General features: G+C 55.4%; 1 protein-coding gene across 1 annotated transcript in view; it reads right to left on the bottom strand.

The window, feature by feature from the left end:
• The window catches only part of LOC117644767 (metabotropic glutamate receptor 2-like), a 112,894-nt gene that overhangs the window by 54,627 nt on the left and 34,478 nt on the right, over positions 1-23,789 (bottom strand). Inside the window, exons 4-5 of the mRNA XM_034384383.1 lie at positions 11,209-11,388; positions 1,224-1,393 (exon numbers count right to left, since the gene is read on the bottom strand). Of these exons, the coding sequence (XP_034240274.1) occupies positions 1,224-1,393; positions 11,209-11,388 (350 nt within the window). The remainder of the gene's footprint in view (positions 1-1,223; positions 1,394-11,208; positions 11,389-23,789) is intronic.

Raw genomic sequence — 23,789 nt, 5'->3', positions numbered from 1 at the left:
CGATGCGGCCAACCTGCCCGTGCCGACTACACCGTAAGTGCCGTGGCCACGGGGACAGTTGCGCGGCTCTGGCGGCGCCGCTCCGGGATGCGCACTTGTACCGCGGACAGAGCGCGGGGCTGCACGCCGGGGGAGCGAGGAGGACGGAGAGAAAGCAGATCTCCAGATAGATGAGACGAAAGACCCGGAAGGGGAGGGGAAAGGGGAGGGGGGCGGTAAGTGTCCTGGAAGGATGTAAGCGGCACAGAATGGAATCTGACTTAGGCCCCACCCACTCCGACGCCCTCGCAAATTCATTTTTAAGTCTTGTTCAACCGCCTGCCGAGATAGCACGGAGTCGCACGCATCAAGATGCAAGCGCAACTCGGGCCAGTGGGTGTGTCTGCCAGAAGACCGGTGGAGGCGGTCAAAATCCCGGACGCGTTTTGAGCTCCAGAGTGGGACCAAATGGGACTCGAACCGAACGTGTGACCCCACCAATGGATTCCTCGCTCGGAGAGCAATCCATTGGTGGGGTCACACGTTCGGTTCGAGAGACTCTGGAGCTCAAAACGCGTCTAGAATTTTTGCCGCCCCCACCGCGGTTTAACCACCCCTCTTGCTACTGCATCGCGCGTTTCAATGGAGTTTGCACTGCACCAGTCTGATGTTGCTGAAATGAGCCACCGACAAAGGAGGGCGAGAAAAAAAGACAAAGAAAGGATGGCGGACGATATTTCAGCTTTCGGCGGGCGTCTGTTCGGGGCGCGTCAAAGTAAGTGGATATATCCTGGCTGGCGGTGCTGGCGGTGCGGGCGGTGCTAGCGGTGAGCGTGTTGAATGGAACCCGCTGAATTCTATTACGGGACGTATATCAAGCCGAGCACAACAACCGAGCGGGTTATTTCTCTTCCAGCTCAAAGAGCCTTCGCGGGAAAGTTGGGCCGAGTGGGGGGAAATTGGGGCTGGCTAAACGCGTGGCTTCTTTCGCGGGATATGAAAATGCGCGGACGAACTGCCTCACTGGCACACGGTGAAACCGCTTAAAGTAGCTCAAGCGCGCGCTGGCAAGTCACAGTGGGCCAGAAGACGCGTTTTGAGCTCCAGAGGCGCTAAATGGGGCTCGAACCGAACGTGTGACCCCATCAATGGATTGCTTTCCGGACGAGGAATCCATTGGTGGGGTCACACGATCAAAAAAAATAAAAAAATAAATAAAAATTTTTGGTAAGAGAGAGACGCACCTGATGTTGTCCTCGTCGACGAACATGACGACGGCCCTGGCCTTGGGGCGTTGCGACAGCCGCAGCACCACGCGGTCGTACTCGTCGGGGTGTGCCTTACGGTGGATCAGCTCCGAGACACCCACGCAGATGCCGTTCTGGCTGGCGAGCTGCACGAACGACTGGATGCCCTGCGACCGACAACATGGAGACACTTAAACACAGTGGGCCAGAAGACCGGTGGAGGCGGCCAAAACTCTGGACGCGTTTAGAGCACCAGAGTCGCTAAATGGGGTTCGAACCGAACGTGTGACCCCACCAATGGATTCCTCGTTCGGAGAGCAATCCACTGGTGGGGTCACACGCTCGGTTCGAGTCCCATTTAACGACTCTGGGTTCAAAACCCGGCAGAAACAGTGTCGTGGACGACACGTCCGAGACAAATTGCAGCGCACCGGCCGCCCCGTAGCGCGCGCCTTAAGAGCCCCACTCAAGGTGATACCCTTTGGCGTAATGAAATCTTCCCTCTGCCTTTGACGGGGGCTCTTCACTCGGCCCCGACGGACAAATCCGATGAGGCGTTTTCGGGACAAACAGGAGAGGGCTACTTCACCCGAAACATTCTCGAAAAAATAAATTAAAAAATAAAGCAGCGAGGTACAAAACGGGGACTTTGCTCTTGGCAATGGACGAGCTACCGTGCACTCTGTGGAGTTTGAACCTCGTTAATCCTGTAACACCATCCATCATCCATTCAATAAAAGCAAAAACAAAAACAAAACTTTTGGGTCTTTTTTTGGGGGGTGTTTTTGTGACCCTTTTTACAGAGTACGCAGCAGATATTGGCGGCACTGTAGGCGCGGTAGTGCGTCCGGGTGCGGGACCGCTCTGTAAAACCTCCGCCTGTCGCATTATGGGCACAGCACGGGCCAGCATGGGGCGGCCGGGGATCGAATCGGGGTGCTGCATTTTCAATAGCCGGCCGGCAACGTGTTTGGCGAGCACACTGTGCAGGCCGGTCCGGCCGGGCAGCGGCATTAGACCGCAACAGAAAACACGGCGGTGCACAGTGTGGGCCAGAAGACCGGCACCGGCGGCCAAAACTCTAGACGCGTTTTGAGCTCCAGAGTGGCTAAATTGGGCTGAAACCAAACGTGTGACCCCACCAATGGTTTCCTCGTTCGGAGAGCAATCCATTGGTGGGGTCACACGTCCGGTTCGAGTCCCATTTAGCGACTCTGGAGCGCAAAACGCGTCCGGGATTTCGACCGCCCCCACCGGTCCCCCGGCCCACTGTGCGGTGGCGCTGCAGGCGGCCGCGGCCCAAATAAGCGGAAGACAAACAGTCTTTGCCGCAAAACACACAGACGCAAAAACACACGCGAAAGATACGTATGAGAGCAGCTTTGCATCGCGTTGTGTGCCCGCGGCGGCGTGCGTTTGTTTCGCGCTTCTTCTAAACGAATAGAATTGTCAAACTTGGAACACACAAACACCGCAAAGTCGGGGGTTGTTTTCCTGTTACAAAAATTATGACATCTCGCCCTTCAGTTCGTGCTGACGTAAACCGTCACTGAGGCAAAATTAGGACACTTCCTACGCTGCTTCTTTGGGGCGGGGCCAGGCTGCGAAAAAAGTGTCAACTCTTTCTATTTTTGACAGTGTGCGCAACACTGTGTCAACTCTTCCCATTTTTGACAGTGTGCGCAACACTGTGTCAACTCTTCCTATTTTTGACAGTGTGCGGAACACTGTGTTAACAGCGAGGGGAGGACAGTACGATCGTGTTCACGCCCCTTTCAACTTGACTGTCTGTCATTCTTATTTTCGTTATTTCTTTTCCCTTTGGTCCACAAAGCTGCGCAGCCTTTGCGCGCGTACCTGCAAAGTGGAAAGAAGGAGGGGGGGGGGGGGAGGCTTTCACCCGAGGCGAGTGTATGTATGTCCCTGGCGATTACCATCACAGATACCGCCCGCTACTAACTCACGGCGAGCAACTTCACAGACTCACTGCGACCATTCAAGTGATTCAGCTTCGGAAACGGAACGGATGCACAGAATACACACACACACACACACGAACACGCGCGCCACCGGGATTTTTTTTTTCAGTATGTTCTTTTTCTTTTCCAGTGCCGCTGACAACGCAGCGGCCAAGTGCTTCAAACTTTGTCCACGACGACAAAAACGGCGCAAAACGCCGAAGAGTACCTCTCGTATTCAGGGGCGAAAGATGAGAGCCAACTCCTTGCTTCCAACTTGGCCTGCCAGCCTGCCTGCCTGCCTGCCTGCCTGCCTGCCTGCCTGCCTGCCTGCCTGCCTGCCTGCCTGCCTGCCTGCCTGCCTGCCTGCCTGCCTGCCTGCCTGCCTGCCTGCCTGCCTGCCTGCCTGCCTGCCTGCCTGCCTGCCTGCCTGCCTGCCTGCCTGCCAGCCTGGGGTCTGTAAAGTTAATCCATGCGCACGGATGCTTGCATGCATGCATGCATGCATGGGGTGCGGATCGCCACGAAATCCATATAGAAAGGTGTTGTTGTCATCCGACAGGAGTTAGAATGACATTTTGTCACATAATAATGCTCCAAACATATTGGCATACAAGATAAAGGCCAGTTTGGAAGAGAACTAGCGACAGCGCGGGAGTGCGTGCATGCATGCATGCACGCAAGCGTCGGTGCGTCGCGCTGAAAATACCACTTTAAAAGGACTTTTATCAATGCTGACACATTTCTAAGGGCTAATAACTTCTTCTTGGGTCATGCCAGATGGAAACAATAGCCTTCTGAGTGGATTCCATAGTGATCCGCAAACCATGCATGCATGCATGCATGCAAGCATCCATGCGCATGGTTTAACTTTACAGACCCCTGCCTGCCTGCCTGCCAGCCTGCCTGCCTGCCTGCCTGCCTGCCTGCCTGCCTGCCTGCCAGCCTGCCTGCCTGCCTGCCTGCCTGCCTGCCTGCCTGCCTGCCTGCCTGCCAGCCTGCCTGCCTGCCTGCCTGCCTGCCTGCCAGCCTGCCTGCCTGCCAGCCTGCCTGCCTGCCTGCCTGCCTGGCTGCCTGCCTGCCAGCCTGCCTGCCAGCCTGCCTGCCTGCCTGCCGCAGCCGGCCTCCAGTTCCAACCCAGTGGCTTGCGGAAATGCATGTGGCACAACCTCGGCCTTCGACACAGCCACGCCGCCAATCCCTGGCTGACAAGCACAGCGTGCCTGCGCTGTAAACACACGCACACACACATACGCGCACACACACACAAATCCCCGGGGGCTGAGTCGCGTTGATATGACCCAGTTCACTTATCGAGTCAGACGGATGCATACCAGCAGGGACGTGGTGACAACAGCACCGGAGAGAGAGAGAGTGAGAGAGAGAGTGAGAGAGAGAGAGAGAGAGAGAGAGAAAGAGAGAGAGAGAGAGAGAGAGAGAGAGAGAGAGAGAGAGAGAGAGAGACAGAGAAGGGACAGCACGGCGGGGCACATTGCCAAGTCCCTGGCCGCAAAATCCAAAATCCCCCTGCCGGCTGGGCCTGGAGCACGGTTGGTTGGCCGGGCCGGCCATGCCGGTACCAGCAATAACCTGCGGGCCTTCCAGGAGGACTTCCTACCGCAATCTCAATATCATCATGCCGGTGGGGACCAGCCCCCCCCCCTTTTCTCTCTCTCTCTCTCTCTCTCTCTCTTTCTTTCTTTAGTCGGTTTATGGGTTCTTGTCGACATGATCGGTTCCGCGAGACCACGGGCTGGGTGCCCTGCTCAAACATTAAGGGCCCCGTGCCGTGCAATGCACGCGGGCTTCCCGTGGCGTGGCGTGGTGCGGCGCGGCGTGGCGCGGCGTGGCGTGGCGTGGCGTGGCGTGGCACCCCCGGGGCTGTTTCACCAAGAGGTGAGGGGGATTGCAGGCGGGATATATAGCGGCGAGTAACCAAGGGAGTAAAGGCGACCCCAAAGTATTGAAAAGGTTTACAACTTTGCTAACTTTATTTATGATGAGACCGGAGAAAAAAGCGGGAGGAGAGAGAGAGAGAGAGAGAGAGAGAGAGAGAGAGAGAGAGAGACAGAGACAGAGACAGAGAGAGAGAGAGAGAGAGAGAGAGAAATAACAATGACAGCGACCAACTTGCGAATTCGTTGTAATCCTCCGCCTCCCCCACACTGCGGGGGAAATCGCACGGAAAAAATAATTGAACAAAATTCTTCCCGCGCCATTTTGTGCCAGTGCAAAAAAAAAGTGGGAAAGGAAGGAGACAAACAGACAAAACAACAAGGGCGAAAAAAAGGGGGGGGGAGAGAAATCTCGAGACTCCGGAGTGGCGTTTCCGGCCGTGAGGACGACGGAGGAAAGATGTCGTTCACACAGGTGTCTGGAGAGACAAGGACGCCGTTGGCTGAGGGTGCTGACACGTCGAGGTGGAGGGTAGGTGGCGGCCGGGGCGGCTGGGGGCGGGGCGGGGCGGGACGGGGCCGGGCGGGGCGGGGCGGGGCGGGGCCGGGCGGGGCGGGGCGCGGAGGGCAGACAGTTGAAATAGATGGACCAAGTTTGACGCACTCAGTGCTTGGGTCCGAGCCCCCCTCGGAGCCCCCCGCCCCCGGACCGCCCCTTTCCGCGCCACTGGAAATCAGCTTCCTGTTGTCTGGCGGGGCAGCGCCAGCACCGCCAACGCGGCGGCCATTACGGCCCCTGGCAACGACTGTTGGTGTGCCGGCCACTTTTGTTTCAAAATCACTTTGGTGTGTCTGCGTCGCTGACACACTGCAACGCCGCCGGGGCCTTGACCCACCCGACGGCGAGCGGCGGCTTTCATCTATCAGATCGATCGCAGGCAGCTTTGTCCCATGGGAAGTTTCAGGAGTTTTCAAGACTTCTTCGCAGTGCTTCACAGTGCAGTGTCCCTCGACTGTATTTTCTGATAGGACCGATCAGTGTAAGCGTAATCCGGTGGCCCATCCCTCCTCTCCCGGCGAGTCGCCGCGGCGCCCCGGAACTGCGTCAAGGTCACGGCGGCTGTTTTGCCGGGGATGAAGTCACCTGGCCAATCCGGAGTCACCTTCACTGACAGCCCACCGGCGCCACATATCTCTCCCGGGGGAGGCGGACTCGTCGCGGCGCACTTGGTCTCGCAGCGGACTGCACCGCCAGAGGGAGGGCACAGTGGGCCAGTGGACCGGTGGAGGCGGACAAAATTCTAGACGCGTTTTGAGCTCCAGAGTCGCTAAATGGGACTCGAACCGAAAGTGTGACCCCACCAATGGATTCCTCATTCGGAGAGCAATCCATTGGTGGGGTCACACGCGAGTCCTGTTTAGCGACTAGGGGGCTCAAAACCCGTCCGGGATTTTTACCGCCTGCGCCGGCCCGGCTGTGGGCCGCCGGGCAGGCAGGCAGCCACATCCCAGGTCCGTCCCACAAAATTATCGGGAGCAAGTAAGTTTGGCCCCGGGGCAGGGCAGGGTGGGCAGGGTGGGCAGGGCTGGGCGGTAAACGGCCAGCAACGATTAGGGACTGCTTCCGAGGTGGACAGAGGGCGGGGTGGGGCGGGGCGGGGCGGGGCGGGGCGGGGCGGGTCCGACCCACCGAATGACCCTAGCCCCAACCGGCCCCGCTAAAGTTGCGCTGCCCGTAAATTTCTCATACTCGGCGACTGCCAACTTGGTGCCGCGCCGCCACGCCGCCTCGTCGCATTCAGAGCCCTGCCGCTCGTCGCCTCCATGCAATGCAATGCTCGGCCGTAATTTGGAATCTCTTTCTGCCGCGGAATTATTCATGGGACGAATGGTTTGGTTACTCGGGCAGGTGCGACGGGTGCGGTCACAGGTCGGGGTGCCCCCCCCCCCCCACTGGAAAAGGGGGGGAGGAGATATTGCATCCGAGGGGGGGGGGAATGACAGGTGGGGGGGGGGGGGGCTGGCCGAGCAGGTGTTCTCGCTAACAGCTCCAACAACAGGTCTGTATTAGTCATGCTGAGGCCGCCCCCGAGACCGGCCGGGCCCCGGCCATGGCTTGCCCATGGCCTCCTCATGAAATGCAAAACCGGGGATCAGGGTGGGCCATCTTGGGCAGCGCGCACCCAGCACCCGGCCTGCATCGCCAATGCGTCAAAGGCCGGCACAGATTTGCGGGGCACGCTCACCTGGAGCCATCGGGGAAAGAAGAAGAAGATGAAGAAGAAGGAGAAGAAGAAGAAGAAGAAGAAGAAGAAGAAGAAGAAGAAGAAGAAAAGAAGAAGAAGAAGACTTTTCACAGCGGACGGGCCGCCTTCGAGTTACAGGCGAGCATGAGTCGGGTCCGAAGAAATGACATTCGATCATGTGTGGTCCAGCCCTTAATGGTAATGGTAATGCGAGGTAGGCAAGGCAGACCCAGCAGCGTTGGGCGGGCTTGCCTACCCTCTCCACGGCAGGCGCTCTGCGCGGACGCCGCACAACAACAGGTTGCGCACGGTGGACACGGCCGCTTGTCACGGCCTGGTCGAATAAGCCAACGGCGAGCGGCCACTTTGAAAACCCATTTTCAGGTGAAGCGTGATGACAGTCCCGTTTGTGACTGTTGGCGCCCGACCACACAAAGGAAACCGTCATCAAGTATGTAGGACGTGGTTGCTTCAGTGTAACCCGGGCGCGCTCCCCGACCGACGTCAGAGAGCGAGGAAGATTGCCTTGCGTCCAGTTTCCCGCCATTTCTTGAACAAGATGCAGCGGTTGTGGTGGGGGTAGCGGGAGTGGTGGGGGTCGGTAGCGGTGGGGGTAGCGGTAGTGGTGGGGGTAGTGGGAGTGGTGGGGTCCGGAAGCTCGGCCAAGCGGATGCCGGAGAGTGAAGAGGGATGGAACAGGACCCGCGCACTCACCTTGCACTAGCTTTGGACTGCGCGGCGCGGCGAGGCACGGTTCGCGACACGGATCTGGCTGTAACCCAAACTCACTTATCCGAGCTGTTTCTTCCTCCGCTCAGAGACAGAGTTGCAGTGCTCTCGCCTTGCTCTCGCCTTGCTCTCGCCTTCCTCTCGGCACCCGGCCGGCAGAGGCACGGAGGCGGGGACAAAGCGACTGGCTCTCCGTCACCCGGCGGAACCTCGGGTTTCGGGTTTGGGCGGGTTTTGGCGGGTAGGTGGTGGTTTCGAGTGCGGGTCGACTACCTTGAAAACAACTAACCTAAAAAACCGATTAACCTAAAAAAAACGACCAACCTGAAAAAAGACTACCCTAAAAAACGGCAATGGCTTTAAGCATCTTGTAGTCCGGTGAAACATCCTTTTGATGTTGTTCTGACAAACGGCTATGCCGCATGCGTGCCCAATATCGGTCTTAACGAATCACAGCGAGCCCGGCGCTATTGGCTTTCCGTAACGAGACAGCTTGAAGGGCAGATCCCTCGGTTCGAAATGAGTCGCTCTGGCAGACGCGATATTTTGTTGGCGTGCGCTGCCATTTACATAGCCGTGCCATGCCGTTGCTTTTGGCATCGGTTCCGTCCGACCTGGCAGCACTGTGGCACATCCCCCCGGCCCGGCCCGCCACGGCCATTCTCAACTTTAATTATATCCTCTAGATGGCGCTCAGAGCGTTGTTTGCGCCGCCAGTTTGACTGATCGATTCAGCCTCTCCGTATTTACTTCGATTCGTTTAGCGGCGCGGAAGGAGCGCACCAACTTAACCAATTCAACTCGACTTCAAGTCTCGTGTGTGTGTGTGTGTGTGTGTGTCTGAGCCGGCCGAGGCTGGGTCGGTCGCTGCGGCCGGCAAATTGAAGAAGACCCCTACGTTGGAGTGCCAGAGGGAGGGGCTGGGGTTGGCAGCCCTGCTAGCAGGCTGCTAGTGGCTGCAGGCGGCGCAGAGGGGGCAACAAGACGAATTGGGGAAACACCTCCCAACAATGGGCAGATTGACCGCAGCCAAGGGCAGGGAAGGGGTTGGGTGTAACGTACACCGCCCAGTAATACCAACCAACGGCCAGTGCGGGGAGAAGAAAAAAAACGGTGGTGAAAGTTGAGTTCGAAAAACGTCATTGGTTTTATGCTTGACCAATAGCACCACACGTAGCCACCGACTCCTGAATGGAATCGCGCTCCGTAACTTGAAAAAAAAAACTTTTACAAACATTTTATCCAAAAAAATTTCAAAAAATGAAAAATTCAAAAAAATTCAAACAAAATGAAAAATTTAAAAAGTGCAAAAATAATAAAAATTTTTAAAAAAATAATCAAAAAAATGAAAAATTTCAAAAAATTTCAAAAGAAATTTGCGGGCAAAATTTTCTTTTGGAACGTGTTATGGAAGGTAAAAAAAGTTACTCGTAATACGAAACAGAATAATTTGACGGTGACCGCAGCGCAGCCCACCGCATCCCGCACCTTTCCGCGGGGGGCTATCGCATCGCGCGATGGCCCGCCCTCATCGAGCGCGTCGGCATAGCGGCGGCGGGAGATGCTGAATTGAGATTCATGCGCGCCTGTTCATTATTACCTACATTTGCAGCCACGCCGCGTAATTCGCGCCGTCTGTGTGTGTGTGTGTGTGTGTTTGTGTGTGTGTGTTTGTGTGTGTGTGTGTGTGGAGGTGTTAGCTGCGTGTCTGTGTGTATTGTAGCGAAAGCTGCGCAGCCTTACGCCCTCTTCCACCCCCCTCCCCCTCCCCCTCCCCCTCATGACTAAATCACGACCTGTGCCTTGGACGCGTCGGACACGGGCTGGCCAGGCCGGGCCTTTGTCCGCAAGTGTCGTCTGCAGGCCCCATGTGGTGCGGCGGGGCGCGAGCCCAGCCCGGCCTGGCACGCCATGGCACGGGGAGATGAAATAGAAATGAACGCATGCAACCACTTTTTGAGGGAAAACAATGGACGAACGTGAACTATTTACCGCGTGTTTGTCGAGGTGTTTGTTTGTGTGTCACCCCACGTCGCACCGCAGGCATGAGGAACATAGCCGTGGCGAGCAGAGTCAACTACAGGAGGGTAATTGCTTCCAACCGGAGATTTCGTCGGTTTTTGTTGCATTTGCACCTCGTGTCTGTTTTTAAGTTTGTTTACTGTTCGCATGACGCAGGGGTTTATCTTCTCGGCAAAGACGACAAACTTGGTTCGCGAAATGGCATTCTATGCCGCCCTTTTCGCCGCTAATACTTTGTGCCTCGTGGCACTGCAAGCACTGACTCGACACTGATACAGGGCGCGGCGGGGCGTAGCGGGGCGCGGCTCGGGGGCGATACGAATTGATGAGACAGCGGCACGGCTCGACACGGCAGGCGAAACGCCAGCTCGCTGTATCGGCCTTAATGACAACTCTGATGACCTCGCGCAAAAAAGCCAGGTATGACCATCAAAAGGCCCAGGAGGGAAATGTAACGAGGAATCGCGTCGGGCAAACACAAATACCCCCCCCCCCCCAAAAAAAAAAAAAAAAAAAAAGAAAAAAAAGGGTGGGTGAAAGTTGGTAGACATTACTTTTGTCGCGCTCAAGGACTCTAGGTGGGAGTCGAACCCGAGGCTTGGGAATGCGTTTGACCTGCCCACTTTGGCCAACCGAGTCCTCAGTGTCTGTCCACTAGGCCAGTCCATTCGGAGTGTCCCTAGAACTGTCCCCTCATCCAATCTCCGTCCCTTAACGCGTCTCTTTTGCCTCTAAATGGACGTGGCGCCAATGTTTTCTCGATTAAAAAGCAATTCACACCGGGAAATGAGTCTTCCTGCCCGACTCCCCCTCTCCCCTGCTCGTCTCTGCATGAGCGTGCGTGTTGACATTTTTTCCACCCACTTATTTTTATACACTCGCTCAAAATGGCGAAAATCCAGAGTCACACCCAGCGTTTTTCAAGTCGCACCAAGCGTTTTTCAAGTCACACTGACTTCTTTGCTCTTGCTAAAAAAATTGCGCCCTATCATCAAAAAGTTCCACTACCTCAAACGTTCTCATTTTGTGTGAGTTTCCAGCATGTATAGTACAAAAAAAAACTTTTAAAAAATTCTAATTTTTTTTTTTAAAAATTACTTTTTTTAAAAAAAATTGCAGTGTGTGCACTTACCCGCTCGCCGTAGTCGCCCTCCACGGCCACCGTGGACACGTACTTCCAGCCCAGGGCCGACACCACGTCCACCATGGCCTGCGCCTGGAAGTTGTCGGGCGGCACGACGCGCGAGAAGAAGCCGAAGCGCGACTTGTCGGAGAGCTCCGTGCTCGTGGACGCGTAGCTTATTTGCGGAATCTGCAACAACCGAAACAACCTCAGTCAGAATGCTGTCAGTTTGTAGATAGCTCGTTTTTCTAAAACTGCAAAGTCGATGCGTTCGTAAAATTGTCTTTTTCCGTCTCTCTAGCACCTCCACGCCACGCCGGCAGAGACAGTCACAAAGACTCACACACTGCCAGGGCGTCAGCTGGCTGCTGAAGCTCATACTTCATCGTGTCTCTGTCGCGCTCGTGGGGAGTGCCGTGGCGCAGTGGGCCAGAAGACCGGTGGAGGCGGCCAAAACTCTGGACGCGTTTTGACCTCCAGAGTCGCTAAATGGGACTCGAACCGGACGTGGGATTGCTCTCCGAACGAGGAAACCATTGGTGGGGTCACACGTGCGGTTCGAGTCCCATTTAGCGACTCTGGAGCTCAAAACCGCGTCCAGAGTTTTGGCCGCCTCCACCGGTCTTCTGGCCCACTGTGCGTGGGGGTGCGAGAGAGACGGGCGTTTCGGCGCGGCGCGCAGAGGGGACGCGGTGGCCGTTTCCTCGAGCGACTCGAAGCACGGCCAAGCAAAGCTGCCCCGCATCCGGCATCGCGCGGAAAGCCTTTCAAACGCTTCACCCCGCCACTCGACTCGAGAGGGCGGTGGCTTTGCAGGGGTACTACGGCCGTTTTCACAGAAACAGCGAAAAAAAGAAAGAAAAATAAACAGAAACGACAGAAACTGATTCACTAAATAACTCAACACACCGTGACGCCCGGATGGTGTCAAAACACGTTTACCCAATTGCTTTACAAAGTTGGTCCAACTGAATTTCAAAGTTTGGGTTAGTGTAATCCGTTGCGGGGGCACGACGGAATCGTCCCGGACCCTCGATAAGTACTGCGATCCCCGCAGAACGACCAGCGGCTCGTCATGCATGCTGCACAGGTGGTCCACATCGATATCGATTTGGCCGATTTGGCCACTCCAAATGACTTGACGAGCAAACTCCGGACCAGCCCACCCGCCCCGGTAAGCCGCTTTAAAACTTTGCTTCATTCGTCACTCACTGGAGAGAGAGAGAGAGAGAGCGAGAGAGAGAGAGAGAGAGAGAGAGAGAGAGAGAGAGAGAGAGAGAGAGAGAGAGAGAGAGAGAGAGCGCAGACAAAACTATTATCCAGACTCAATCCCCATGACGCTGTTCGTACCATGCTAGCAAATCCCAAGCCACACCGTCAAAAAAGATTAAATCGATTTGACATTTAGATTTATATCATTTTGATATTGATGCGGGAAGACTTGAACAGAGTTTAAGTCGTTATGAATTTTTGACAGATGACAGTTGGTGTCACCCCGAAGTGCGACTAAAGACAAAGCCTCATTGCGGTGAATGAGAGCGGGACGGGCGAGGGAAAGAGGGACGGAAGAAAAGAGGGGGGGATAAAGAAACAGGCAAAAAGAAACAAAAGATAACGGAGCGCCTAATTGCAAGACTACCCCTTGTTAGGGCAATTGCGCGGCTGGAGTGGCTGGAGTAACTCGACCGCGACACCGACCCAGTTGCCCGCATTTCCGCGAGGCACTGTAAAACCACCTGACACTCCGCGGCGAGGGCAGCGCTGGGGTGGCGGCAAAGACGACCCAGCGAATCTGATTCGGGGCCACAGTGCGCCAGAAGACCGGTGGTGGCGGCGGCCAAAACCCCCGCCGCGTTTTGAGCTCCAGAGTCGCTAAATGGGGCTCGAACCGAACGTGTGACCCCACCAATGGATTGCTCTCCGAACGAGGAATCCATTGGTGGGGTCACACGCGCGGTTCGAGTCCTGTTCAGCGACTATGGCGCTCTGCACGCCGGGCCGGCGGTTAGGCACGCTGTTCGCACGCGTGCGTTGCGGCCTGCCTTCGATGGCAGGCGCTCCGAATGACGACTCAGCGAGGCTGCCGACGGCTTACGCGTATCGCGCCGGCGGTTAAAGTTGCTGCTAAGGCGACCACTAAGTCGCGGACGCGGGGGTGGGGTGACGGGGTGGTCGACACAGTGTGCCCCCCCCCCCTCTCTCTCTCTTTCCAGTGGACCGCCTCTAAACGCGCCGCGAAAGGCCGCCCCTTCAGCCACCCGTGGGATCCTTGCCAGCAATCACTGCGCGCCGATCGTCATATCAGCAGTTTCCCACTTAAAGGGAGCCTCTTCGCCGGGGACGCTCGGCGCTCGGCGGCGCCGCTCGGCAAGCAGCTCCAACAGAAACGTGTCAACCCTAATTTTAGGGGGCGGCGCGCCACTCTCAGGGAAACACTGAGATTTCCAGTGAATTTTTTTTTTTTGCTAAATAGGACTTGAACCGACCGTGTGACCTCACCAATGGATTCCTCGTTCGGAGGGCAATCCATTGGTGGGGTCACACGTTCGGTTCGAGTCCCATTTAGCGACTCTGGAGCTGAAAACGCGCCTAGAGTTTTGACCGCCTCCACCGGTCTTCTGGGCCACTGTGCAACGCCGGCGGGCTGCCAGCAGCAGGCCAGACGCTTTGCGCGGTACCACGCCAGGCCACGCCAGGCCGGGCAGCTTGCTGCCTTCAGCGAGGAATCGACTTTCCGGCAGAGCGATGGTCGTCTGGCCTCGGATTGACACCAATCTCGATACGTCCAAATAAGATTTCACCGAGTCTCCGCTGCGGGTCCGCTGCGGGGGGAGGGCCGGGCGGGGCGGCCACCAAAGCGCGTAGAAATAATAACAAAGCCAATAAGAAAGAAAAAAAAGAGGCACGAATCGACGAGGCGTCGTCGCCATTCTCGAAGTCACGGAGTGGCAGAGGCCAGGAAATGTTCAGCCCGATTATGCTGCTTTTAGGCGGGAAGGAGGTCAGAAAGCCGCCTCCCCCTCCCCCCCTCTCCCCCCCCCCTCTCTCTCTCTCTCTCTCTCTCTCTCTCTCTCTCTCTCTCTCTCTCTCTCTCTCTCTCTCTCTCTCTCTCTCTCTCTCTCTCTCTCCCTCTCTCTGTAATTTACCTCCTCGCCATCCTCCAATCTTGATTTTCGCCCGTTTACCCTGCTTTTCGCGGTCACTTAAAAGGGGATTACGTGTGCCAGATTTTTGCGCCAAAGTGGCAAAGCGGGAGGCACGGCTAAAAACGATAATTTAAAAAAATGAAAATAGAAATAAAAATGGACAAAAAAAATGAGGGGGGCGGTGGAAGAGTAGCGACGAGCTCAATTCCCGCCCTGTCGAGCAGCGTCTTCACACCCGGCCGCCCCGAGGAGGCCGAGCGGGCCGAGAGAAAGAGCGCTCTGTGTACAGTGTGCCAAATCAAGCCTTCGCACAGTGGGCCAGAAGGCCGGCGGAGGCGCTCAAAATCCCGGACGCGTTTTGAGCCCCAGAGTCGCTAAGCGGGACTCGAAGCGAGCGTGTGACCCCACCAATGGATTCCTCGTTCGGAGAGCAATCCATTGGTGGGGTCACACGTTGGGTCGAGGGGGGACCCACTGCCCCAAAAAGTGTACAACTGAGTGTAGAATGTGTAGAATGTGTTGAATGTGTGAGAATGTAAAGATTGTAATGGAATGTACTGATTGTAAAGATTGTCTAGAATGTGTGTGAATGTTACAGATTGTAGTGAGAATGTGACAGAATGTGTCAGGAATGTTAGAGATTGTATGAGAATGTGTGAAGATTGTGTGCTGAATGGGCATGCGGCCGACGTCTCTACATAGCGCCGTGAAGGTAGGCAACCAATTTCACGCCTGAGCTAGTCAACCGTTCATCATGGTGTTTCTTTGCTTCTATAAATCTTGCTTTGTCGCATGAGGTTGCCAGATTTTGGACAACTCCTTTCATTCCTTAGTCGTGCTCATCCAGGGTGGCTGGCCCCCCTGAGAAACTGCGGAGGACGGTCAGATTTAGTCACAAACACGCAGAGCGGCTAATGTTCAAGTGACGCACAGTTTAATAAGCATTATCTCAAACTGCCAGTTCCAAACGTTTTTTTTTTTTAGGCACGAAGTAGCCTTATAGTATACCCAGGACTCAGCCGGCTCGAGATTTGATTTGTGTGGCCCTTTATGCATTTCGGAAGTTTTCTATACGATTTTAATGAGATTTTGCAGACTAGTAGAACTTTGAACGCTGATTCTGATGTTGAAATCTGGTCAAAAATTTGGTGGCCAATTTTGAGAAATTTGCTGTCAAAATCACCGTTTCCATGGCAAAACTCGACTCGTCAAAGGAAAAAAAAGGGAGTGGGGGGAGCCTAGCCGGGGCGGACCAATAGCGGAGCTTCTTTTTGGGTCTGTACAGCTTACTCCAAAAGCTGAAAAAGCAACGTTCGAAATGAAAAATTTCTTTGACTGCAGGTAGACAAGATGCAACAATAGAATTGGTGCCGGTTCGAACGCAGTTTTTCGGGTAGAACTATCCAATAATACTTCTTGATTGGAGTGTTTTTGGACATGCGCAGTGTTGTTGTTGTGATTCAGTTAGCACTAGGACCACTTCGCTCCACCTCGCGACTTGCAGTGCTCATGTTCCTCGAACAAGACTCACCCGCGTTTCGAAACCATCCCTCCCGAGTTTATGAAGTTTGTCAAACCAACCGTCGTGGTGTTGATACGTTGTAAGGGAGAACTATTACACAGAATTGAAGAAAACATGACTAGAGAACCATAGCCTTTTGAAACAAGCCAAACAATTCAACGTCCACAACAATGGAGGGGCAGTTTTAATGCGTGACTGCTGGCGCTTTCAGCTTCGCGATTTTCCCAAGGGCGCAGACGCCGAGAAAATAGTTGCCAACCCGAGAAAATTAATTTACTGACTTCTTTCTGCTAAGAACATTTTAATCATGATGGACTTCAAAGATGTTCCATTGTCAGAACACTGCGGAATACATTAGCATTGGAATTTTTTGAATTTACCAGCATTTTGATTTCTATTTATTGTCAAGTTTAAATTTCGACGGATGGCACATCGACCACATTGGTACCACTGCCATTGGTAGTCCCCTGAGCCACAACTTCACAACACCACTTCTTTTCTTTCTCCACACTCTTACACAATAATCAAATTGACTTCGTGACTCCTAGGATTTCTTGAAATCGTATTTTTTTTTTTTTTTTGGGGGGGGGGGGGTTAGTTTTAAACGACTCTAGTCGTGCTCTGGCTTACGTTATGAAAGGATTCAAATTTGAATGAAAAGAAAACTGAACTTAAGCAAAGAGCAATGTAAATTAACACTTGCAAGTGACAAACCTTATCTATAACCAGTAAACTATATCCTGTCCTCGACCCGGGGCTGGGACTAGGCTGGGGCTTGGCTGACTCGACTTCGACAGAGTTTCGCGCGCTTCCAGGGACGATCCCGACGCGAGCACGGGCCAGCGGCTCCGTTCGGATTCGGGACGGACACGAACTACCGCACTGGAGGGAGGGAAGTACTACTAGAGCTGAAAGGAATGTAAACCTAAATCGAAGTTATTAGACTAAAATAAATATTTTTAGGGGACTGTCATTGAGAATGTGTAAGGAATGTGCAGAGAATGTGTTAAGAATGTGTCCAGAATGTGACTGAATGTATGAGAATGTCAGAGAATGTACAGCGATTGTGTGAGAATGTTAGGGAATGTTAGCGAATGTTACGAGTGCGGTGGATTGTGGCTGATTGTTTTGATTCTATGAGAATGTGTGGAATGTGTCTTGAATGTGAGTGAGTTTTTCGGGAGTTGGGTCTCAGGATGTACAACGAATGTGCCTAGTGGGTCCCCCCTCGCGTTGGGTTGAGTCCCGCTTAGCGACTCTGGAGCTCAAAACGCGTCTAGAGTTTCGGCCACCTCCCTTCTGGCCCACTGTGCTCCGCCCCGGCACGTGCCTCCGTGTGCCGCCACGCGGTACAGCGCAGCGCTTCGCAAACGCTGAGAGTGACAAGCGGTATGTGCGCAGGGGGAGCACATGCCCACGTCAAGGTGGCAGACGGCGGCGGTGGATATTTCCTCAAACGGCCGCTTTTTTCCGCTTTCAGGTCTCGGATACTGCTACACTGTGCAACCGGAAACGCGGCGCCGCGGGCCGAGGTCAAAAAGTGGCCGAGATCGGGGCGTTTGGGGTCGCAGTGCCCGGCCGGGCCCCGGGGCTTAGCAATTAGCATTCCCGTCTTATCAAAATGGGGAGTAGGGCGTTCCATCGGGCAGGGCGGGCGCGTCGCTCCGGCCTTTGTTTCACCCCCCCCCCCCCCCAGCCTCCTCCGTGCAACCTGATTTGACCTCGGCCAGTAAAGACTGCCGCGTTTGAAGCGGTGAGTGAGACTGGCCGGCGAACTTGATGATCCCCCCTCCCCCCACTCCTCTTGAACCGCCGCACAGTGGGCCAGAAGACCGGTGAAGCGACCAAAATTCTAGACGCGTTTTGAGCTCCAGAGTCGCTAAATGAGACTCGAACCGAACGTGTGACTCCACCAATGGATTGCTCTCCGCACGAGGAATCCATTGGTGGGGTCACGCGTTCGGTTTGAGTCCCATTAAGCGACTCTGGAGCTCAAAGCGCGTCTAGAATTTTAGCCGCTCCACCGGTCTTCTGGCCCACTGTGGGCCGCCTGTTCCAGCCGCTGGCAGCCCAGTCCGCATCTTGCCCAACTTTAGATTGATGAAAATCCGACCAAAGTTTAAATCCACACTCACTGGTGGGCTGAATTCCTGGGCTCCCGGCGGGAAACTTATCAGGTAGAAACCCCTTCTTTGCCCCGCCCCCTCCCCCTGCCCGACTGACTTTAACGCATTCCCATGCAGCAGCTGCAGAGCGGATAGTAAAAAACGTCATTCGATGCACACGGCCGGGCCGCAGCAAATGAGACAAAAAGTCATCTTTTTTCGACTTTTTTTTTTTTGCATGCGTGGGTTTTGGTTATGAACGGTCGTTTCCGTGGTAACGCTCCCTTTGAAACGCAAACAAAAAAAAATTAAAAAAAAGAATGGAAGTAGAACGCAGCAAGCCGAATGATTGTGAGGCGATTAGGCTTTTCTTAGCGGCCCGCAAAGTCCACGCCACTGGGGGTAAAGAAAGGTCTCTTAAAAAGAGAGCAAGCCGTCGGCAAACCGCATTCCCCTCGGGTTCCTCCCGCCCGCCAGCAGGTGAGGTATTGACCCCTGACACCTTCCCGGCGCGCGGGCCGGGCGGGCCGCCTGGAAACCTTCCCCCTCTATCTGGCTTCGCTTCGCTTCCACCGGGCCAATGCCAACTTCGGAATACATTACTTTCGCCACAAAGAGACTTAGCAACTTTCCGCAAAATTCACCGCGGCGGCTCAGAAGCGCTGGATCACGCAGCCACCGGAGCATACCGCACCAACAGAGAGAAAAAATTCCATCAACATTCAGCAAGTCTCGCACTTCATTCACGATTCAAGTCATTTTGCATTGTGGGCGGTCCGCCGATGAGATGTTACAATTTTTTTTCGCGGCATCACAAGAGGCGGTCGAAATCCCGGATGCGTTATTTTGAGCTCCAGAGTCGCTAAATGGGACCCGAACCGAATGTGTGACCCCACCAATGGATTGCTCTCCGAACGAGGAATCCATTGATCGGGTCACAGTTTCGGTTCGAGTGCCATTTTGCGACTCTGGCGCTCAAAACGCGTCAAGAAATTTGGCCGCCTCCACCGGTCTTCTGGCCCACTGTGCGCGGGCTCCTTCGACCGTGCCCACTGATTACTCGAGCCAAACTTGGTGTGACGATTAATAGAAGTCCGTCCCAGGTTCGCGCAGCCTCGCGCTGCCTGGCGCTGCCGGGCGGTGCCGCTCAGGCGGCTAAAATCAACAACGGCGCCAAGAGTTGGCGGCCAAGACAAATCCCTGCCGGGAAGCCAATGAGAAGCGTAGAGCGATGCACAGTGGGCCAGCAGACCGGTGGAGGCGGCCAAAACTCTAGACGCGTTTTGAGCTCCAGCGTCGCTAGATGGACTCGAACCGAACGTGTGACCCCATCAATGGATTGCTCTCCGAACGAGGAATCCATTGGTGAGCTCACGCGTTCGGTTCGAGTCCCATTTAGCGACTCTGGAGCTCAAAACGCGTCCAGAGTTTTGTCCGCCCCCGCCGGTCTTCTGGCCCACTGTGCGACGCCGGGAGTCGCACACCTCCGGCAGGTACATCAGGGAAATCACTATCCTCCAATCACTTTAAAGTTGCGCTCTGTTTTCCCCCACTTTCACCATTTTGATTACTTTCGGAAGAATAAGGTTTTGAAAACGTGTGTTGCTTTGCCAACATTGTCATCAAAATTTTAAGTTGGGAAATAATTAGTCCGCGGGTGATGGTCGCGGGTCTCGCCGCCACACCCCAGGAAGGAAGTAGTATTTCACGACGCGGCCCCCTCCCCAGTCTCCCATCGCTCCGCCTCCATCAATCAGCACTCCACGGTAGATGGCTTTCATTAATAAACTTTCCGGAAGAAAACGTAAACGAGGCCGTCCTCCGTGATTCCCGCCCCAAACCACCCTGCGCCGCCCCGCCCCGCCCCGCCCCGCCCCGCCCCGCCCCGCCCCGCCCCGCCCCAGCCCCCCGCCCCGCCCCTGCCTCGACCTGACAGGCCGGCAGCAAACGGAGACAACAACGCGGTTGACTTTGCCGGCCTGCCCGCCAAACAAATGGAAGACGTCACCGAAAACTCATTTTCGGCGGAAAAGCGCGGGAAACGCGTGGGTGCACTGTAATTCGGTCCGACGCGCGGACACCCCCGTCGTGACAGGCCCGACGGGCCCGACGGCCTCGGACGGGCAAATTAATTGTTGCGTTTCACCCTAATTATGTTCTAATTAGATCGTGCCGCGGATTACCCGCGTCGGGGACCTGCGCGCAGCGATTCCCACGGGACTCGTCGACGGGAAAAAGGGTTCCACAGCGGGTTTGCCAGAAGACCGGTGGAGGTGGGCAAAACTCTAAACGCGTTTTGAGCTCCAGAGTCGCGAAATGGGACTCGAACCGGACGTGTGACCCCACCAATGGATTGCTCTCCGAACGAGGAGTCCATTGGTGGGGTCACACGTTCGGTTCGAGGCCTGCTTAGCGACTCTGGAGCTCAAAACGCCTCTTTGGCCGGCTGCAGCGCCTTGTGTGCGGCCCGTCGGTCGCATTCCTGGGACGGATTGAGCGCCGAGCATGCGCAGCATGCGGGTCACCCTTCCAGTGTGCCTCCAGCCAGACCGCCTTGGCAGCCGGGCCCGGGCCGGGCCGGGCTTTCCAGCGCCCTGTTCATTAGTGTGTCCGCCACATCTGTGGCCGCCCGTTGTAGTCAAACGTACGATTTCGCCCCGCCAGGCCGCCAGTGCGGCAGCAATATGTTAAAAGGGGCGGCATACAGTGTGCACACGCCGCCGCTCCGCCATTCACGCAGAGTATGCATTCTTTCCCTGTTTTAATCTCAGACCGAACCCGCGCTTGCTTTTTCGCCGCTCCCTTTTCAATTAAACCGGATCCCAATCTCTCCGAGCCCTCCTTGTTGGCACGACGCGTGCATTACCCCGACATAAACCAGCGTCGCCGCGCGCGATACCAATTTCCTCGCGCAGCCGCTGCTGATGTACGAGGCGCGATTTCACAACAACAGCACTGCGAAATGTGACGCCTACACTGGCAGCGCGTTTGCAAGCGCAGCAATGGGATTGCAATCGGGGAACGCCCCCCGGGGCAACATTACAGTGGGGGGCCAATGTATATCCATCGAGAGCACGCAGTGCCACGCACGGCGTCGCGAGGCTACTTTATCTCGAGCCCTCCAGCCTGCAGGCGTCGTGCTGCCACACTGGCGGGCCGGCGGCCGAAACTCTGGACGCGTTTTGAGCTCCAGAGTCGCTAAATGAGACTCGAACCGAACGTGTGACCCCACCAATGGATTGCTCTCCGAACGAGGAATCCATTGGTGGGGTCACACGTTCGGTTCGAGTCCCATTTAGCGACTGGAGCTCAAAACGCGTCTCGAGTTTTGGCCGCCTCCACCGGTCCTCTGGCCCACTGTGCGCCATTCCGTCCGCCACCGTCGCGCCACCAAGCATCAATACTCCGCCTTATCGTGTCTTCCGCGCTCCCGGATCGCCGTAAAAGATGAGTTGAAATCCAAGTTTCCCACAAGAGTCGTAAACATGGCTGCTTTGCGTCCGCGGGCGTTGTTCTCCAACTTGGGCCGTGCGTTCGACAGGCCGATAAGGCAGCTAAACAAGCGCCCTGCCGAGCAGTCACTCCACCGCAAGGAATCTAGCTCGCACAGTGGGCTGACCGGTGGAGGCGCCAAAGCTCCAGACGCGTTTCGAGCTCCAGAGTCGCTTAGTAGGACTCGAACCGAACGTGTGACCCTACCAATGGATTCCTCGTTCGGAGAGCAATCCATTGGTGGGGTCACACGTTTGGTTCGAGTCCTATTTAGCGACTCTGCAGCTCAAAACGCGTCTGGCATTTTGGCCACCCACCCTCGTTATTACTGGCGATGACGCAACGGCCGCATCGACTGATTGGACGAAGTGAGGGACGTCAGACGTCAAACCACAATGGAAAATCCTCCAATTCGAAACAACACGGAATAATTTAACGTTTAAGCTGATAAGTGGCTCATAACTTAGCCATACGAATTAATTGCATTTGCATGGCCGCTCCTAACCCACAGCGACCGCAACACTGGCCAATGGATGGAATTGCGGTACACGCCAAAAAAACCGATTCATCCCACAAAAAAAGGGGGAAAAAACAGTCAAATTGTTTTTGGTCAGGACATCCATCACGCCGCGGCGCGCTGCGGGGCACTAACAAACCAAGCGACGTTTAAACTGACGTTCCCTGATTGGCTGACTCGACCTAATTCCTCTGTAAGCCCAGCTATTTGTTCCGCCGCCCTTCTTGATGAGAAACGCGCCCTTTCCTATTCCGCAAGGAAAAAAAATAAACAAAAACAAAAGCAACAACAGTCCGTCTCCCCGTGCGGCCAGGGAGCAGACGACAGAGATGAGCCTCGCCACTTGACACTCGGCTCAGCAGGGAGAAGCCTCCTCCCTTATCGCTGCCAGATAAAGTCAATGCTGAGGCAGGCAGGCAGGCAGGCGGGCAGGCCTCTTGCGGGAGAGATGACGGGTCACGGAGACGGAGACTACAACGCTCAAAACTTTCAATTTGTGGCCGCTTGCCTCGAATCCAAGAGTAAACAATGAACAGCCCCCCACCCCCAGCGGCGGGATAGAATCAAAAGGACGCATCAAGATCTCGTCAGAGGGCGGCAAAAGCACTACACCCGGACTGCGGCGTTTAACAAACGGCCCAAACACGCAACGAGAAACAACTTAAAACTCGATTCAAAAAACTTGCCGAAAGAGTAAAGTTTGGCCGTATCGCGATACTGTCCTGGGCAGACGCCAAAACCAATTTGAACCGAGCCTCACCCTCCCGCGGAAACAGCACCTATGTGGGGCGTACACTGCGTAAACGGACCGCAACGGCCGACCGCGTGCTCAGTATCACTTTGGGCGGGAACAGCAAAGACAAACTAGAAAGAGACGACGGCAAAAACGGAACGCTCTCCAAGGCGTTGGGGGGCGAGTGCTCGCTCAGACTGTGGTTATCGAGCAGATCTTTCCTGATTCTCACCTTTCAATTCAGGACATGACGCTTGTAAAAAAAATGGCGGCATTTCCAGACGAATAAAAAGGCGGAGGATTGACTGAGGGGGCTGCCCGGTCGCCTCGACGCACAGTGGGCCAGAAGACCGGTGGAGGCGGACAAAACTCTAGACGTGTTTTGAGCTCCAGAGTCGCTAAACAGGCCTCGAACCGAACGTGTGACCCCACCAATGGATTGCTCTCCGAACGAGGAATCCATTGGTGGGGTCGCACGTTCGGTTCGAGTCCCATTTAGAGGTTGTAGAGCTCAAAACGCGTCCAGAGTTTTGTCCGCCTCCATCGGTCTTCTGGCCCACTGTGCGGCGGCCGGCCCCACTGCACTCCGATGGACTCGCTCCCCGCTGGCACCCTGCTCTGCTCATCACGCATTCCGAACGCAGTCGGGGACGTCCACGGCAAGGCGGTGGGCCAGGCAGCCGTTCAAAAAAGGAAGAAAATAAAAATTGGAAGCGCGAACAATTTTGCATGAGGGCAGCGCGGCGAAAACCAGAAGTTTTTTCGGCGTTCTTTATTTTTTTTTTGTTCTGTAATTTTATTTTTTTTCGTGCTCTCGGAAGGTGGCACGGGAGTGGAGTGACCCCGGAAAAGCCCGGCGTGCTCCGAGGCATGCTCGCACCGGCCGGCCGGCACACCGTGGTGACCACGTGCCGCACAAGGGAGGAAAGGGTGCTCGGGAAGTTTTAAGCCACAAAGACAAGGGGCCGCCGGCCTCGGCCCCGCCCGGCGCACGGTGGGCCAGAAGACCGGTGGAGGCGGCCAAAACCCTGGACGCGTTTTGAGCTCCAGAGTCGCTAAACAGGCCTCGAACCGA

This window comes from Thrips palmi, unplaced genomic scaffold (assembly GCF_012932325.1).
Source record: "Thrips palmi isolate BJ-2018 unplaced genomic scaffold, TpBJ-2018v1 HiC_scaffold_18, whole genome shotgun sequence".
Lineage (NCBI taxonomy): Eukaryota > Metazoa > Arthropoda > Insecta > Thysanoptera > Thripidae > Thrips > Thrips palmi.
This window is presented reverse-complemented; position numbering and strand designations above follow the sequence as displayed.